At 37.7% G+C, this 18,880-nt stretch overlaps 4 protein-coding genes across 4 annotated transcripts; 1 reads left to right on the top strand and 3 right to left on the bottom strand.

Moving 5' to 3' along the window:
* Window positions 1-3,150: 3,150 nt before the first annotated feature.
* On the bottom strand, window positions 3,151-6,140 carry LOC134794965 (ATPase family gene 2 protein homolog A). The gene is made up of 2 exons (XM_063766841.1): window positions 5,729-6,140; window positions 3,151-5,168 (listed from the first exon to the last, which is right to left on the bottom strand). The coding sequence occupies exons 1-2, from the start codon at window positions 6,084-6,086 to the stop codon at window positions 3,277-3,279; spliced, it is 2,250 nt and encodes a 749-aa protein (XP_063622911.1). The 5' UTR covers window positions 6,087-6,140; the 3' UTR covers window positions 3,151-3,276.
* A 337-nt stretch (window positions 6,141-6,477) lies between these two features.
* LOC134798689 (gamma-secretase subunit Aph-1) lies at window positions 6,478-8,486 on the top strand. Its single transcript, XM_063771099.1, has 3 exons — window positions 6,478-6,887; window positions 7,268-7,441; window positions 7,878-8,486. Exons 1-3 carry the CDS (start codon window positions 6,666-6,668, stop codon window positions 8,205-8,207), a joined length of 726 nt encoding a protein of 241 aa, XP_063627169.1. The 5' UTR covers window positions 6,478-6,665; the 3' UTR covers window positions 8,208-8,486.
* A 507-nt stretch (window positions 8,487-8,993) lies between these two features.
* LOC134798596 (uncharacterized) lies at window positions 8,994-13,790 on the bottom strand. Its single transcript, XM_063770993.1, has 3 exons — window positions 13,627-13,790; window positions 13,173-13,283; window positions 8,994-9,628 (listed from the first exon to the last, which is right to left on the bottom strand). Exons 1-3 carry the CDS (start codon window positions 13,704-13,706, stop codon window positions 9,430-9,432), a joined length of 390 nt encoding a protein of 129 aa, XP_063627063.1. The 5' UTR covers window positions 13,707-13,790; the 3' UTR covers window positions 8,994-9,429.
* A 3,087-nt stretch (window positions 13,791-16,877) lies between these two features.
* On the bottom strand, window positions 16,878-18,744 carry LOC134791212 (large ribosomal subunit protein eL42). The gene is made up of 3 exons (XM_063762188.1): window positions 18,661-18,744; window positions 18,346-18,519; window positions 16,878-17,041 (listed from the first exon to the last, which is right to left on the bottom strand). Exons 1-3 carry the CDS (start codon window positions 18,661-18,663, stop codon window positions 16,904-16,906), a joined length of 315 nt encoding a protein of 104 aa, XP_063618258.1. The 5' UTR covers window positions 18,664-18,744; the 3' UTR covers window positions 16,878-16,903.
* Between the last annotated feature and the right edge of the window lie 136 nt (window positions 18,745-18,880).

The following is an 18,880-nucleotide window of genomic DNA, read 5'->3' as shown; positions in this document are numbered from 1 at the left end:
CAGAATTATTTTTTTCCATAAAAAACAGCGGTATGTATAAGGATTGTGAACTAGTAGTACGATTTCCACTAGTTCACAATCCTTATACCGGCTACAACCGCCAAGATCTAAGTAGTAGTTGTAAAATTGACCGCGTTTTTAATAATGTATTTATTTTGACGTAAACTCAGAAAGGAGCGGATCTTTCAAACCTTAAATGGGAAAACTATGAATGGTCTGAAGCCTATAGACAAGACTTGCTATCAATATAGACAGTAAATGTTTAAATTATAAGGTGAGATAATAATTCGGTCTCAATCGTGTAAATGACAGTATGCATTTAAATTTAATTTAAATAATATCCCAACCTTGAACCAAATGAATCCCAAAATTGTAGGGTTGTTGTGTCAGTGTGTGTCTAAAGATACAATTTTTCTAGACATTATTTACTTACTTCAAAAAACGCTGTAAACTAGTACACTACAAAATATAGTTGGATTCGTCCATCGGCACTTGTGTGAGATAACATACTCCTGAACGAACACGAGGTTATATGTTTTACAGAGTTTTTTAAAGTTGATAAAATTTTCCATAATAAAACAAAAATGACTGTTTATAAATAGCGGTTTTTATTTACTTAGTCGTAAATATCGCTATATGTAAAAAAACTTTTGTGAAGGGTTTTTGAAAATGTGATTATTTTTATAAAGATCGCCTGTGATTATGTACGCCAGCAGCAATGCCTAATCAATAGGGGATATTACTGCAATGTTCTGCCGCCAGAGTGCAGCAGTAAATTCATAGACTAACTTATACATACTGTGCCTTAAACTGTTTTTTGACAAGTTTTCACAGACAATAAAATATGACATTGATGCATCAAGGCGGTTTGTTAACAAGGGCAGACCGGTAAACGCGAAAATCGAAATTTAGTTATCTGCCTCTTTATCGCTCGAATATGCAAGAGTGATAGAGAGATTAGATAACGAAATTTCTATTTTCTTGTTTCGCGGTAGGCCATGTGTCAATGTGGTTTGTTTACTGTATGTGCCACAAAGGTGCCATCTACGCAGAGCTTTGCCTAATATTCCCTATTGCAGTGGAGTTAACATTATCATTACAGGCAATCTATGTCTAGCTGGATATTAGTAAATTATTCACTTTATGCGCAAAGTGAGTAAATTAATAATAATCAGAAACATTGTATTATTTATATTCAAATAGTTTTAAGATTTCTTACATGTTAAATAAATTATTTGATAGTAAATAGGCTTTGTTTGAACTTGAACCACATTATTTTTAGTGTCCGACCGAAAATTCGGTTTCGGTTTCGGCCAAAAAATCATGTTTCGGCTGTAGTTTCGGTTTCGGCAAAAAACGGCCGAACCTTTCGGCCAGGCCGAAACATACGAAATGGTACTTCGTATTATGAAACTAAACTATGTGACAAAGACTAAAAGTTGTGGAATAAGTAGGACAACAATATTAACACATTCAACACCAAGAACCCGACTGTCGGGTACACTGTTCGTAGCGACTACGCGCTACATACGACGAAACCGTGGCTACGCGCTACGAGCGTAACCCGTAGCACTTAGTGGTATTGAATGTGTTAATATGTACCTATATATACTGATTCATGTATTGTATAGGTACAGAAATTAATTGGTTTATAATAAAACACAATTCCACTAATGAGGGCGCCACTAGACGGTCGACGCAGTCTTAAGAGGCTGTTAATGCGCACACTGTCTAATTGTATCGGAGTAAATGAGATAGCACTGTCACATGTTACTGGGCCTGGGCAAAGGAATAATAAGAAAAGTCATCATCTTCCTCGCGTAACCCCGGAATTTTTGCCACGGCTCATGGGAGCCTGGGGTCCAATTGACAACTGATCCCAAGAATTGGCGTAGGCACTAGTTTTTACGAAAGCCACTGCCATCAGACTGACCTTCGAACCCAGAGAGTAAACTAGGCCTTATCGGGACTAGTCCGGCTTCTTCACGATGTTTTTCCTTCACCGAAAAGCAAATAGTAAATATCAAATGATATTTCGTATATAAGTTCCGAAAAACTCATTGGTACGAGCCGGGGCTTGTACCTGCGACTTTCGGATTGAAAGTCGCACGCTCTTACCGCTAGGCCACCAGCGCTTAAGGAAATATGTATCTCGCTTTTTAATACAATGGACATTGGTTGGAGTCTGTGCTCAACTACTTATCCTGAAGCCTGAAGCACGGCTTTGACTTCGCATGAAAGTTCGCCTCACTGGGGCACTTCGGACGTTTAGGCCCAGGTGAAGATCGGTACCCGGCCTTGCGATATTGTCAACAAAAAATTCGCGCTCGCTGCGCTCGCGTTTTTGGTTGGTCCTGTATCTACATGTTGGCTTGACTGGTGAATGAATAGAGTTAGACCAAGAAAATTCTGCAATTATTTTGATAGCATACGAAGCAGTGGCGGCACGCCCATAAAAGCTGATTCCCACCATGGTTTGTTTTTGGACGTTTGAGCAGGGTTGTAAAGGAAATATGTAAGCCAAATTAGCCCCGGTTTGCCTAATGGATATGTTTGACGCGCCGCCACTGATACGCAGTGCAATGCAACTAGTGCAAATGTTATTTATACGTCATCATTTCATAGAAGTTTTGACGTTTAAAATAACACTTGCACTGCGTGTGTTATCAAAATCGTTGCAATATTATCTTGGTCTAACTCTAGTAATTTTCTTAAAAAACTGCTTAAGTAACATCAATTTCAAGGACATTGGGTGTTGACAGCCCCATAATATGTGTGTAAAAGCAGTTTTATGACATTTTTTAACGATTTTAACAAGTCGACAAAAGGTTCGGTTTCGGTTACGGCCGAAACAAGAGCCAATGCCGAACATTCGGTTTCGGCAAAAAACATGTTTCGGTCGGACACTAATTATTTTACATTTTAAACAACTGTAAGACAGACGGACAGACACAGTAGTTACAGTATAAGTATATGTATAAATATTAATACATATTTAAAATAAAATAATAATTCATTGCTATCAACAGTTATAACATTACTTGTAATTATTACACCAAGTTTTATGGAAACTACATCCTAGTTCCAAAACCCCTAGCACAAGTGCGCCCCAACAGCATCTCGCACGCAAGATAAACAACCCATTTCCTAATTAATACAGTTAGAATGAGACTGGTAGTATAGTCTATCTTACGCGTGGCATACTTTAGTTCCTAGTTCCTACAAGTGCTCGGAGTGCAGTATAGGCAACTAAAGAACACCAAGAACTTATTATTATTATCCAGACTTTTGCCCCAAGGCAAACTCTTCATAAACCTTCAATAATGTTTCTGGCGTTCTAGGCTTGAAGTCCTTCAAAACGTTATCGAAATGCTCCATAGTGACTGCAGGACAATCCAAGTCTTTCTCCAGAGCTTTCAAGGCCGCCTCGTGACATAAAGCCTGGAGCTCGGCCCCAGAAAAACCTTCAGTTCTGACTGCTAAGCTATGAGTGTTTACTTCCATAGTACTCATTTTCTCAATCTTTAACTCTATAATTTGTAATCTTGTTTCAAAATCTGGTAAAGGAACGTAGATTAATCGGTCTAATCGCCCTGGTCGAAGTAAGGCCCGGTCCATCCTGTCAGGACGATTTGTAGCAGCTAATATTGTCACGGAATTCAAAGGCACCACCCCATCCAATTCTGTCAGCAACTGAGCTAATACTCTCTCATGCACACCCTCTCCTGCTCCTCTTTCGCCCCCTATGGCGTCCATTTCATCAAAAAATATAATCGATGGCGCGACTTGCCGCGCTTTGGTAAACAAATCCCGTACGGCTTTTTCCGATTCTCCCACCCACTTAGAAAATAATTCTGGACCTTTTATAGACAGGAAATTAAGTCCACTTTCGGTTGCCAGTGCTTTTGCGATCATCGTTTTAGAACAACCAGGAGGTCCGTAAAGGAGAACGCCACCTGGCGGCTGAATGCCCAGGCGACGGAAGCTTTCAGCATGCTTGAGAGGCCACTCAACAGCTTGTCGTAACTTAAGTTTCAAGTCATCTTGACCTCCTATATCAGTCCACCTTACATTTGGCACTTCAATCAATAATTCTCTCATGGCACTAGGTCTTACTATAGTGAGTGCCGCTACTAAATCAGCCTTCTCAATAGCTTCACCAGACCTCTTTACGCACTTTAGGGATGCTTGTGTACAGAGGTTTACTATGTCAGCTGCCACATACCCATGGGCCAAATCTGAAATGGACTCAATATCATGTGTAGAAACCTTGTTAGGTATATTTACAAGCATACTCCTTAAAATATCCTTTCTTTTTACTCTATCTGGAACTGGTATTTCTATTTCTTTATCCAGTCTACCAAACCTTCTTAGCATAGGGTCAATTGTGTCAGGTTTTCTAGTTGTAGCTAATATAAAAACTCTGTGATTTTCTTCATGCAAGCTGTCTAAGAGTGCTACAAAAGCAGAAGTAATTCTTCTCTCCTGTTCCGTGCTACTTGAAGTTCGCCTTGGGCAAATAGTTTCAATTTCATCAACAAAAACAATACCTGGTTCATTTTGTATTGCTTTGTCAAACAGAGACCTCATAGTACCTTCAGTTTCACCAAAGTATTTGCTAAATATGGCTGGCCCATTTATTTCTATATGAAAACAATTCATTGTATCTATTAGATATTTACATAAGGCTGTCTTACCTACACCAGAGTGTCCATAGAGCAAAAGACCTCTGGTTGGCTGAAAATTAGAAGCAAACCCCTCAGTGTTGAAGGATATCTGTATAAATGTTTGTATTTCTTCCAGTATATCACCAACACCCCCTAATGCTACTTGTTTTTTCTTAACTTTCTGTACAATTTCCTTTTCCATATACCACACGGTGCTATCTTTGAGAATAAACCAATTTGTATTAAACTTATCATTTTGTTCATTACATGTTACACTTAATACCTCTATTTGCAACTTCTTACCAAAGTAATAGTACACTAAAATGGTACCAACACTGATAAAGTGGTTGTAAAAATGGTGTTTCAATATGTCACATATATCAGTGTCTGTCTTGTGGTTTTTTATCCTAACTGTTACATAGCTGGCATTGGGGATCTGGCCTTCAAGTACTGACACTGTAACATCCTTTATGCTGTCCTTGCACCAAGCTCCAGAAAGATCTGAAAAAGTATTAATACCAGTATATTATTCAATTATTTTTTCCATTATTCACTACACCAACATTTTTTAATTATTCGCCGGTGTATCTGGTTGCTGCTGCTCAAGAAGGTGACAGGCGATGACGCAGGAACAAATATCTGTATACAAATAAATGCCCTTACCAGGATTCGAACCCGGGACCATCGGTTTCATACTCTTCATAGGCAGGGTCACTACCCACTAGGCCAGACCGGTCGACAAAATATGGGACAAAAACAGGACCAGTAAAAATACGGGACATGATACTTAAATACGGTGACAGTCCCGTATATATGGGACGTATGGCAACCCTACCATAAGGGCATTTATTAGTGTCTTTATCATGGATATTTTGTTCCTGAGATACTGTTGTCCTTGTCTCTCCTGTCTTGTTTATTGAGATGTGGGATTAGCATGATTTGTGTAATAACCAAGTAGGTATATCAGTTTTAGGTAGAAATTGATAAAGATATAAGAAATATCAATAAAGGATATTTTTAATTAATTTAGAATACTATCACTAATAGAACACACCACTTACCAGCAGCGGGCAGAATAACGGCAGCTGGTGCCGAAGCTTTAGACGGCCACATACGCTTCACTAGTTTTCGCGCTCCCTGCCTGCTCAACTCTAAAGGCCCTCCAATCACAGCACCTATGAGAGACCCAGCAGATGGATGTACGAGCACAGCGTCCTTAGGCGCACCCTCCGGTGGCGAGCCGGCCCGCTCCAGCCAAGTGAAGAGCTTTCCATCTTCCACATAAGGACACTTCACTTGGTTTCTCTCGCATTTAGATTCCACGTGAGTATTCTTATCGTTGGAGGTTATACTTGTCCCACAGTGTTCGCACTCCACCCATAATGATTTCTTCACTTGTTGACTAGGTTTAGGAGGCATAATAGGATATTAATTTATAATACATACAACTTTATGTTAGGTAAAATCAGATTACAAAATGTATTAAAACTTTACAGAAATAGATGCGACGCGAAGTGTCAAGTAAATCAAAACAAAAACCCCTTACGACCGTTCTAATACTTAACATTACAATAACAGTACAAGACTAGCAACCTAATCTAATTTTTCAGCAGGATCCCAAAAAAATTAAAATATATTTTATACATACATAAGTTGTAAAGTTAAATGTTTTAACGTTTCGATTCTTTAAATGTAAATCGAATTGTGGTCGTGCTTTAAATATTTTAATCGCAATTATATTTGGAACACAAACGCTCCTACACTAATGATAAATGACATATCAATTGTCAACATGACGTTTGCCTTTACACTTTGCAGGAGGTGGCTTGTTGCGATTTTTCATGACTAAATGTTATCATAAGATAGAGAGACTATTTTTTGTGGTTTTCAATTCATAACATCAATGAATTGAACCATATAGCGTCAGTAATTCACCATTAATATAGTATTGATAATTTTACTTTATTTTAAGTGCATTCGAAGTAAAAGTAGAGCAAGATGACTTTCGCCGAATTCTTCAGCTGTTCCCTGCTGGCCTTTGGGCCTCCTCTTGTGATGTTCGCAATGACGATCGCCAATGATCCTGTGAGGATTATTATTATGATCGCAGCGGCGTTTGGGTGGCTACTGTCATTCCTATTATCGTCACTTGTGTGGTTCGCTGTAGTGCCTTTACGGACATATTTAGTGTTTGGAATGGTGTTTGCTATTATATTCCAGGTACATATTTTGATTATTACCTTATTTATTTTTATAACAGATCAATGTACAATAACCTGTACTAGACACAGGGCAATTCTAGCATAGATCAGAATTTTTAACATACATATTTCATGATGCAACCCCTTAGCATGAGGAAATTTTTGAATGGCAAGAAAATATTTTTTTTTTTTACTATTCAACCTATCTGAATAATCTGGCCGGCTGGCTAATAATCTGATTGGGAACCAGCTTATAGAGAGTTTGCAACTACACCTAGGCCCTAGGGTTGAAAAATACTTATCTAGATGCCTGATAAAATTATATGATGAAGGTTGATAATGTAAATAGTGGTAAGATTTGACCATATCTTCTTACAATATAAATAAAACTCATTACAGGAGCTCTTCCGCTATGGCATGTATGTGCTTCTCCGGAAGACTGAGGCTGGCCTGAAGGAGATCTCAGAGAATCATGAGATTGGCAGTAACAAGTTGGAGATGGCTTATGTTTCTGGACTGGGATTTGGAGCAATGAGTGGTGCATTTGCTCTTGTCAATGTCCTAGCTGATTCGGTAAAACACTTTATAATTCTATTATATTTGCAACTTATGGTCTCCTTTTACAGTTTTATATAAGTAACATTATATAGAAAGAAGTGGCAATGTCTAAAAGTGGTCTTTCCCAGAGCCAATATTAAATAGATTACTTCAACTGCATCAATTTGCAGTATTATTTATTTACTCCAAAATGTATATGAATCATTGTCAATAAAGTATTGTAGAGTCTGTGCACAAAGAGAAGCATCGTGAAATATATGGGATAGAATTCTATTAAATCCCATATATTACATGACTCCTCTCTTTCCGCACTCTAACTTGTAATTAGTTAAGCTACAATTACACTACCCAAATTCTGGGTCATACTTTGATTTAGTGGATTGATACTAAAATGATACAAATACAAATTTCACACAGGTAAAATTAATACTAACCACTGAATTTGTTTCAGGTTGGGCCAGGCACTCTAGGCCTTCACAATGGCACAGAATATTTTTTTGTTACAAGTGCTGCCATGACACTCTGCATGATCCTGCTCAACACTTTCTGGAGTGTCATCTTCTTCAGTGGCCTTGATGACAAATACTATCCAAAGATAGTCTGGGTTGTTGGGTCCCATTTCTTTGTATCAGGATTAAGTTTACTAAACAGGAATGAACTGTATGCAGCTACTATTATACCATCATATATAGTACTGATAGTAACGGCGTATTTAGCTTACAGGTCTGCTGGGGGTACTGGTAGAAGCTTTTTGCAAAGCTTTTCTTCCAGAATAGAATAGAAGTTACTAAGTGGCCCAGTGCCTATACTAACATGTAAAATTGTAAATGATCATTGATCTCGTGAGATAACCTGGCGTGTACATTTAGATGAACTTCCTACGCGTGAAAAGATTCATTTTCGGAAGTACTAGATTCCTTTTCGGTATTAATTTATTAAATCAGTTTGCAGTTGAAAAAGAACTTGTTTCCTGATTTACGAAGTTGTGATAAAAGAATGTGTTTTGAAGAATGAGTACCAATAGCACCATTACCTACCAATACCCTTCCTTTAAATCCATAGATGGTAGGTCTATAGACCGACCGCTTAAATGAGTCCTCGCCTGCGCGGTACGGGGGCGCCGGCGAGCGCCCGCCGCCCGCACCTTCCCCGCCGCCCTTAGTCGTCCTACCCCGACGCCCCCGTACCGCGCAGGCGAGGACTCAGTTAAGCGGTCGGTCTATAAAATACTAGATTCAAATCGGTTAGTACTCCTAATCAGAGGACTGCTGTTGGGTTTTGTATTTATAGTGTCGGAATTTATAAATATATTTTTAATTGAATTATTTTCAAATAAGTTTTAAAATATAAGATGTACCTAATCAATTCCAAAACAAACCATGTTCATATTTTTTTTTATTAGTATCATGAAATATGCATAAAGGGTTTGTGTTTACCTTAAAATACTATTAACATTTGATTGGTTGGGCAATAATATGTATTCAATAGGTATTTATTTCGTTTTAACAAGCCAATGTCTACTAGACGGACAATAATGAAATTAATGAGATAATAAAAGCTTATAAAATAGGTTTAACATTAATTTATTATAATTTCATTCGCTTAGCCTAGTTTAATTGTACAAATTGGACGGAAAATTATTAATAATCTATAATAAATAAAATAAACCATACTAAATACTATTGCTTTTTTTATTTCCTAAAAATACCGGCGTCATCTCAAAAGCCAATACCTAGGTTAGGTACTATATGTTTTACGAGTTATCAATTTCCGCACAAAATTATTTTAAATACTAACCTAGTTGGAGACTAACTTCTACTTTTAATTTCATTAAAAATATTAATTATGTCAAAGGATAAGGCGATAAAGCTCTATAAGTCACATATTATATTATGTCAATTCTAGCCACATGTGCATTCTGCAAAAGACTTGGTGGTTTTTATCTTTCCTTGAAGACATACCATGGTGACAAAGAATAAATAAACAGTATGGCAATCGACTTCCTAATCCTGATCAGTCCCCTCCTCGGCCAATTGTGCTAGTAGTGAGTCAATGGTCCAGACAGCATCAGGAGCTGACTGGACTGCGGGTATACGCGCGCGCAGTGCTGCCAGCGCGGCCTCCACACCATCCGCAGAACCCGAGTATCCGTCACCTACGGCAGCCAGGGTATTCACGGTCTCGCTGTCTTTGCGGTCCAAGCTAGAAAACATTTATTATATAATTTATACAGGGTGGAATTTTCTAATACCACCTGGAGGAAAAGTACTCTAAATAATTGATATAGCAAATTTCACTTAAAAGAAACAAAACTCTATTCAAACGGCCAAAATTAAAAAAAAACATCCATTTCAGTTTATAGGTATAATTAGGAGACCATTTTTCATTGCACTGAAGTAGTAAAAGGGAATCAATGTTCTCGCAACGAAAAGCTCTCTTAACGCATCTTCTAAGGCAGCGGTCGGCAACCAGCAGCCCGCGGGCCGCATGCAGCCCGCGAACCTCTCACTAGCGGCCCGCGAGCCTCCCTGGCTATTTTGTATGTAATATTGACAAATGACAATGTCTGATAAAGTCATAAATATTAACAAAGCGCAGCCCGCGTCCACTTCGTTAAGTGCTATGTGGCTCTTGGCTGCTAAAAGGTTGCCGACCGCTGTTCTAAGGATTATTCCCACTAGTTACCACCAAGTTCTTACCAGTGGTAACTACTGGGAATTTTTTTCCCACCTTTTACCAGTGGTCTACTGGGAATAAAAATTCCCAGTTTTTTCCCAGTAGTTACCACCAAAATATTGTTAGAATTCAATACTAATAAAAACAGTATAAATAGTATAGTATAAATGTAGCGTGCTGTAATAAATAATTATGTGTCAGTTAGTGATTCAGTAAACTGCTTTAAAAGTGATCAAAAATATTAAAACAGTTTTACCAGTATAGGTAAGTGTAAAAACTAAAATAGAAGAGTCTCATTCTAGTTAAGTAGAAATTAACTTATCATCCGCAATAAATTCATCTTATTAACTGTAAATTGAATTACAAAGGGCATGGTTGTTATTAAAACCGCTTAGGGCGCGCTTCGGATGGGCTGTCTGCTCGGACTAACCAGCATAGACTCGCTTTCCAATTACGCTCGGGTTGGCTCGATTGCTTAAGACCATAGTCTAATAAAACATGGTCTTCCATTCCCAGAGTGACACGGGGCTACGTCACAACAACATGGCCGCTATATATAGCGCTATCGCATATTATCATATAGCGCTGTCGCATGATGACGTAAGCCCGTGTCAGTTAGGTGACCTAGAAAAGACGGGAATGGAGTACCAGGCGGAGTATATTATTATACCATGCTTAAGACGAAACAGGAGCTGAGTTTTAAATATTTTAGGTAAATATACCCGTCTCGCTAACGGAAGCGGCACCTAAAAGTAGTGCGATAAGGACAAGGCGAAAAATCCTGCGTAAAAATCTCAAAAATCGAGGTTTCGTACTCCTCTGTTTCCTCCTCCAAAACTGAACCAATCGTAACCAAATTTGGAAATCTAAATGATTATGAAATTATCTGTGTCGGACCGTTTTGCTTTTTTGGCTCATTGATATCATGGTCTAATAAAACATGGTCTTCCATTCCCAGAGTGACACGCGATTACGTCACAATAACATTGCACTTTATTTCAACATAACATGTTACATGGGTACATTATACCTATGGTTAATAAGTTAAAATATTTCTTTATAATTTTCATTTATATGTATTGTAGCTTAAATTTTACAATAACACGTCATTTTAGTTACTCGTTAGCAATATCTTCCGATTCACGAAAGAAATTTCAGACTTTCGGGTAATTCTGTTTATACTACTGGCAACACAGGATAGCGCTGTGGACATTTGACAATTCGGATCTAGATAACTTCATGCCCTGACCGTCATCCTTGTCGAACGCGTGTTAATTGTTATTTCCTTCTCGCTCAGTGTCAGCAGTCGCAGTGTTTTCCAAACTTTTCACGTCGTAAGCTTGGTAATTAATGTGTAACTGTGAATTAGTTTTTTAAACGTTTGTCTTGTATAGATAAATAAAGTTTAATTTAATACATTAGATTTGTTTTATTTTACTATGTTTCTACATGAATAACTTAAAATTAATGCCGTTAAAATAATTTTCACCGTTGGTTAAAATTCTCCCACATTTCAAAGTTTGAGAACCTGTAAACAGCATGATGACGTAGGCGCGTGTCAGTTAGGTCATACGCGAATCTCGGAATGGAGTACCAGGCGGAGTATATTATTATACCATGATTGATATCAGTTTTGAATGCCACGCCTCTCATTGCGGCATAGTCAATTAGGCCATTTTGGCCATTTTTGAAGGGCTCTAGCGCCTTAAAAAACAAAAATATCAAAAAAAGCAAAACGGTCCGACACAGATATTGACAATATAAATCTGTGTTGAAACAATCATTGCTCTAGCTTCAATAACCACGGAGGAAAACGAGGAGTACGTTTGTATGGAGAAATGACCAATCCCGTTGGCTCTTAAACACCCATGCTAGCGGGATGGTAATAACACTCTACCATAGGGGCATCAGGTACTATTCGTACACTTCTTTTTTTGTATTTAACTTTTATTCTTTTAGAAAATATGTTTATTGGAAGAATGTGTAAGTAATTAAAATCACATAAAACAACCTTAAATTGAGTACGATGAAGGGGCAAGGGGTTATCCATTAATTACATCACACGTTTAGGGGGAGGGAGGGGGTCAAGAAAATGTGACATGTTGTGACAAGGGGGAGGAGGAGTCACAAACTTTGTGACGTCACTTTAACTTCATCAGTAACCGAAAATGTATTTAAATTATTTTATACGCCAATATACATTTAAATAACAAGTTTTTGAAACGATAATCTTTTTTATTCGTTTAATTTTATTTCTTAATCAGTTTTGGGTTATAAAATTACTAATATTTCTTTTGTCAAAATATTTTGATAAAATATTAAATAAATATTTGCCGATTTAGTTGAAGAAATGTGACGTCACACCAGGGGGGAGGGGTTTACCAAGTGTGACAAGGAGGGGGGGAGGGGTAAAAAAACCTAGAAATTCGTGTGACGTAATTAATGGATGACCCCCAAGAGGGCGTCAGGCTAAGAGCAAAAATCAGACAAAGAGTAAAATAATAATTATGTATCTGATTCTGATGGCGATGGTGTGCGAATGCGAATGTCTATAAAACCTGGTAGAGTTGGGAATATGAATGTGATCTTGCAATAAAACGGTAAAACTGTTTTAATATTTTTGATCACTTTCAAAGCAGTTTACTGAATCACTAACTGACACATAATTCTTTATTACAGGACGCTACATTTGTACTAAACTATTTATACTGTTTTATTAGTATTTAATTCTAACTACTGGGAAAAAAAATTCCCACCTTTTACCAGTGGTAACTACAGGGAATAAAAATTCCTGTAGTTACCGTGGGATTTTTTTTTCCCAGTAGTTACCAGTGGTAAAAGGTGGGAAAAAAATTCCCAGTAGTTACCACTAGTAAGAACTTGGTGGTAACTAGTGGGAATAACCCCTTCTAAGTAACACAGTACTGTAAGGCCCACTTGCACCATCCACTAACCTAGGGTTAACCTGTTAAACCTTTAACCCAGTGTCAAATAGTACTGGTAAGCGGTTAACCCCACGTTAGTGGGGTGGTGCAAGTGGCCCTTAGCATTATATGGTTCTTAAACTTACGGAGGTGGTTTGGCTATCTCCTTCTCCAGAATATCCTGTAAGTCATCCAGGTCTGGTATAGTTGGTATGTCATCACTAGACTCTGGTGAATTCTTCGGAATTATGAATTCTCTGTAATAAACATTTACATACTTAATTATTATCATTATTTAGAAAATACAAAACAATATTACATTCAGAGCTATCTATACAATTTAGAATCTAGTTTCACATAGGTAGTTAAAGTAAATGTAATGTTTTCAGGATAAAAGTAAGTTGTTGATAAGTAACTTCGAAACACTTTGTATGAATTAGCCTTAAAATACGGAATGAAGAAGACTCCAAATAATCATTACCTTTAAGATGAATTAGCCTTAAAATACGGAATGAAGAAGACTCCAAATAATCATTACCCTTAAGATTATATTTATTGAAGTACTACAGAAAAGCAAAATAGTTGCATAGCATAACTCACTTCGGTTCAATGCGGGCTCCCTCGGTCCAAACTCCTACTAGCTTCGGTTCCGGTGCGTTAGAGCTGAATGACTCATTCATTTTGAAACTCAATTTCCAAACATATAGTTACGTAAAGTTTTTAATGTTAGGGATTTTAATACTGCATCATAAATATTTGAATCTCTATTTTTTGTTTACACTCATGAACTGTCAAAGTCATGAATATAAAAGTTTGTTTTTAAATATACTTGTCGTAGGAGTGACTATACAGCCTTATAAAACCTATTCACTTCGCGGCTTGTTATGGTGTTGTTCTATTTGCATCTCTATCAAAGAATACAATACTCACTAATCTCTATCCTCGTTAGATCAAGTGAAAGTAATTTAGCGACGCAACGCAATAACAAACTAAGTACATATAGTTGGTCAAGCAGATCTTGTTAGTAGCGAAGGGATATCGTCTCATAGAAAATTTGAATTTCGCGCCTTTTTCTACTGACAAGATTTGCTTCTATCTAGTAGTTTTAAATGGTTTGATGCTTCATACCATATTGACAAAATTAAATATTAGAAGCCTTGCAGAATGTGATTTTAAAAAAAATACCATGTTTGCAGAGTACAAGATTCGTTTTTCAAATTAATATCCGATCAAGTATTACTTCTATTTGTATCTAGAAATTATCTATATACAGGGTGATTTCGGGGTAGTGATCCAGAACCACTTTTTCTGACTCTGTAAATGATCCACATTATCATATGGTAGTATTTGATTAAAAGATAATTACTTGAATTATTCTTATTTTTCAAGTAAAATTAATGTTATACTAAGTAATTATGGTCACCCTATGACTTTTGACATACGCTGTATGGAAAGCGACAAGACGTCACATTGAATAGGGTCACCAAATTGTATGCAAAAATGTTTTTTCCTACTTGTCATCTGGAAAATAATCATCATTATTGGTGATAAACAATAATTAACAACATCATTAGGCTCATCTTTGGATTCTGTATGATGTCTGGCTCTCTTGCTCCACGACCCCGAAATCACCTGTATACAAAAGCTACACGGCTAGAGTCTGAGTCGTGGCACTAAAAAAACGCAGGAATTTCAATAAAAACCGCACCTGGCAATAAATTTACTATGAAATTAAATGACAGCTTGAAACTGACAGCTTATTTGACAGGAAAAAAAATGCCATATAAAGAATTTAAATAAATAGCTTGTGACACGACTCACTGGTCAGACTCTAGCAACCAAGCTTCCGACGGTTCAAGGTCATTCTGACTTCGGTCGGGGCGCAACACAATGTGGTGGCAAAACTAGTCTTATGGCTCCTCTTCACGTTGGGCCAACGCCAACGCCAACGAGGGACGCAGCCATGCGGTAGAATGAGATAGCAATATCACTTGCTCCCTCTAACGCATAAATGCGTCCCTCGTTGGCGTTGGCCCAACGTGAAGAGGAGCCATTAGTCTAGTTGGCTGGAAAATATAGTCTGGCAAACACAACTTGTCAGTCGAACAATAATCCCCCCCCCCCTTTATTTTAGCTGCTAGAGCTAGTGAGTATTATATTCTTTGTGCTAGAGTTAGACCAAGACAAGTCTGCAACGATTTTGATAGCACACGCAGTGCCAGTGTTATTTATACGTCATCATTTCATAGAAGTTTGACATTTAAAATAACACTTGCACTGCTTGGGCTATCAATATCGCTACAGACTTTTTTTGGTCTTACTCTAGTACTAGCGTATGACAAAGACAGTATGATTCTCTGTCTATGCTTGGGCCCTTGCACACCGCGACTTTTTTCATAGACGGCGCGTGTTATTTTGATTACCGGGGTTGGCATTTGGCCAACGCGTCTAAAGGCTCCTTCCTCTTCACGTTGGGCCAACGCCAACGAGGGACGCATTTATGCGTTAGAGGGAGCAAGTGATATTGCTATCTCATTCTACCGCATGGCTGCGTCCCTCGTTGGCGTTGGGCCAACGTGAAGGAGCCTTAATTCTCGGAAAATGTATAGGTACCTACTTACTCGTACTTTGGCGTTGGGGCTGCGGCTGGCGGGGAACCGTTCTTATTTCGTTCCCGAGAACGGAATTATTCCGTTCTTGCGAACGAAATTAAACCATTTAAAAACCGGTAACCGAACCCAAAAACGTTATACGAAAGAACGGTTCAATTTCGTTCTTTGAGAACGGAATCGGCGATCTAACGTTTGTTCCCTGAACCATTTAAAATACCGGTTACTGAAACCAAGAACATTATTATAACGGTTTGGGGTCAATGTACGAAAACGGTTTGAAAAAAATACCGGTTTCCGATCCCTGGTCTGCATCGATGTAGGTGTGCAAAAGTCTACAAGCTGCGTCAGAGTTGCGTGCGAAGCGCGAGTGTATCGATACAAATGCGCGTCGACGGCGTGTTAAAAAGTCGCGGTATGCAATAGGCCTGTTGCAAGTAACAAAGAATCATGGAAATAATGGTTTCAACGAAACATATATGTTAATATAATTCTAAAAAATGGCCCAAATTCAGTATAAACTGAAGGATTATTAATATATTCAATAAAATAAAAGTGCAAAATTCTCCAATCGGCCATTTTTACTAAAACGCCAACGCCAATCAGAAACGTTCCAAACAGTGACGTCATCAATCCATAACATATTTCTTAGAGCAACATAGACAACCTCATTGACCGAAATCTATACGTGGGCACCAAAGAGTTCGAAAGGTGCAAAAAAAATGTTATTTCGCCACTAAACATTTATTACGTCCAAAAAATATTATTACACGATATAAAGTAGATATCTATTTGTTATTATTTAAATAAAATGCTAAATAATACGATATTTCAACAACAAACTTTTTTAATTATTTGGCTGAATGGAACTATCTGCTGAATTAACAATATCATTCGGATTCAAGGGAAATTCGTAACTGTAAGTATGTAAACAATATCTACCACCAACTAAATGATGACGTCACAAATGGCATGCGAGGCGTTTTCGCGCGAAGTTTAAACTAGCTATAATAAAATGCAATTATCTATGTTAAATCTTATGAGTATAACTGAAATATAGTGTTTTTCGGAACTAATACAAGTGTACCGGCGATATTAAAAGGGTTTTCAAAATTTGTCATCAGGCCTATTGTGCATAGGTCCTTAAGCTCATACATGACAGTCCTGTGGAAGTTGGAACCATAATTACTAAGTCCCGGATTAACCAATCGTTGGGGGTTGACCAATAAAATCAAAGTCATATTAGTTGTTCTTATTTATTATCGCGCCTAGAACTGGATCATCTGTCCCTTTCTCTTCTTGTCACCACCAAGCTCGAAGTGCTTGCACCTCTTCAGCGCCACCTGGGATCGCACCTTGCAGTCAGCACATTCCAGACGGAGCACAATTTTCTTGGTGGTTTTCGCCTAGAACAAAAATAAAATAAATAAATCCCAATAATCTTAATACCTTAAATAATTAAGATGGAGATGGAACACACTTTTTGTAGAAATCGCCTATGCATGGCTGTTTCTTTACAGGGTTTATCTCGAATTAGTCATGCTCATGAGATCACCAGGTCATACATAGGTTAGAATTGAGTGGCAATGAAGGGGTTAGAATTGAGTGGCCACATTGCTCGTAGATATCCTCAGGGCACAGAATAAATAATAGTACTACCATACAGAAAGGAGACTTCCTAAAAAACCGAAGTTTGACAGCGATTTAGGGCCTAATCATTCTGTCCCTTTCTAATGTACTGCATTATCCCTATCCACTATTTAGGGTTGTTAAAATTCAAGTCATTTTCTTATCTGTGGTTGTGCACGCAAAGGGACTTGTTGAAAGTTGTGTCAACCCTAATATACTTGCTCGGAGCAATGCTGAGAATGCCTGAAGGTAGGAGTGTCTTCCCACTGCTCAGAGGCAGAAAGGTTCGGGAAGGACAACTGCTAACTAGATGTTGCATCAGTGGGGAGACACTCCTGCCTTCGGGCACTCACGGCTGCATCTGACCTACTTTAACCTCCTGAGACCTGAGAAGGCTGAGAAGCAGTTGTTTTGATTTTGAATTTGGAACCGTTATTTACATAATTAAAGTTCAAAATTGATTGAGGAATATGTACAAAAATTTGTACGCAGGGTCTTAGGAGGTTAAGTTTTATCTTATAACTTATAGCTAGGATGATAAATTGACAGACACCTTAATAATTAAAATCTATCTAGTAGTTTTAAATGGTTTGAAGCTTCATACCATATTGACAAAATTAAATATTAGAAGCCTTGCAGAATGTGATTCTAAAAAAAATACCATGTTTGCAGAGTACAAGATTCGTTTTTCAAATTAATATCCGATCAAGTATTACTTCTATTTGAATCTAGAAATTAAATATTACCTATAGTAAACCATTTTAAACAATAGGATCAAACATCACATCGTCCCCAGGGGAAACTTGTATAATGTATGGAAGTGATCAAGTAGTCCTATGCACAATCTATAACAATTAGTAAGGCAAATGTATCCGTAAATCACAGCCATGAATTTAAGCAAGGTACCCGATATGTGTAGTAAAATAAGGACTAGCTTTTAAATTGATGTTCCTAAGAGATTAAATAAAATAGAGATTAAGAGCAATAAAAACCTACTTTCTGGTTTAATATAACACTTAGAATAGATACCGTTTAATAATTTGAGTAATCAATATCGGCGTTTGGAGGTTATGTTGTTTACCTTTTTCTTGAAGATGGGCTTGGACTGACCACCATAACCCTGCTGTTTGCGGTCGTAACGCCTTCTGCCCTGGGCGGCGTGCCTTTCCTTGGACTTCTTATACTGAGACACCTTGTGGGTCTTGTGGACCTTGCATTTTTTGCAGTACGTCCTGCGCTGTTTAGGTACGTTCACCTGAAAATAACAAGGTTCGTCGTTGAAATATCTTCAGCAATTCACAGCCCATATCACAAGGAACATGATTTGCGATAGTTTTCAGCATTATAATTCGCGTAAGTCACGATTTATATGGATGGAAATTAAAAAATCACACACCATTTTTGTGTTTGACTTTGCACGATCCAAAGAAACGTCAAAAAGAACAGGCCAGTGTTGCTGTGCTTTGTCGTAATAACTACTAATGTTACCAGGCTACAAAAATATTAGTCCGGCTACATGCGATCCGTTTCGTTCCGGCTAGATCCGGTCTTGCTGTTGATACATTTTTGTTTCATACAACTAAATTACTGAGGCCAATTTGGTTTCTCCATCTTTT

This window comes from Cydia splendana, chromosome 1 (assembly GCF_910591565.1).
Source record: "Cydia splendana chromosome 1, ilCydSple1.2, whole genome shotgun sequence".
Taxonomy (NCBI): Eukaryota; Metazoa; Arthropoda; class Insecta; order Lepidoptera; family Tortricidae; genus Cydia; species Cydia splendana.
The sequence above is the reverse complement of the archived record's forward strand: the minus strand, read 5'-3'. Positions and strand labels throughout refer to the sequence as shown.

Excerpts from the sequence above, each read along its gene's own strand:
- LOC134791212 (XM_063762188.1), bottom strand. Across the intron at positions 17,042-18,345 it reads AGCCCATCTTCAAGAAAAAG|GCGAAAACCACCAAGAAAAT; the intron begins GTAAACAACATA and ends TTTTTGTTCTAG.
- LOC134798596 (XM_063770993.1), bottom strand. The coding sequence starts at position 13,706 with ATGAATGAGTCATTCAGCTCTAACGCACCGGAACCGAAGCTAGTAGGA. Across the intron at positions 13,284-13,626 it reads GGAGCCCGCATTGAACCGAA|AGAATTCATAATTCCGAAGA; the intron begins GTGAGTTATGCT and ends TGTTTATTACAG. Across the intron at positions 9,629-13,172 it reads GAGATAGCCAAACCACCTCC|CTTGGACCGCAAAGACAGCG; the intron begins GTAAGTTTAAGA and ends AATGTTTTCTAG.
- LOC134794965 (XM_063766841.1), bottom strand. The coding sequence starts at position 6,086 with ATGCCTCCTAAACCTAGTCAACAAGTGAAGAAATCATTATGGGTGGAG. Across the intron at positions 5,169-5,728 it reads CGTTATTCTGCCCGCTGCTG|ATCTTTCTGGAGCTTGGTGC; the intron begins GTAAGTGGTGTG and ends ATACTTTTTCAG.
- LOC134798689 (XM_063771099.1), top strand. The coding sequence starts at position 6,666 with ATGACTTTCGCCGAATTCTTCAGCTGTTCCCTGCTGGCCTTTGGGCCT. Across the intron at positions 6,888-7,267 it reads TGTTTGCTATTATATTCCAG|GAGCTCTTCCGCTATGGCAT; the intron begins GTACATATTTTG and ends AACTCATTACAG. Across the intron at positions 7,442-7,877 it reads TCAATGTCCTAGCTGATTCG|GTTGGGCCAGGCACTCTAGG; the intron begins GTAAAACACTTT and ends AATTTGTTTCAG.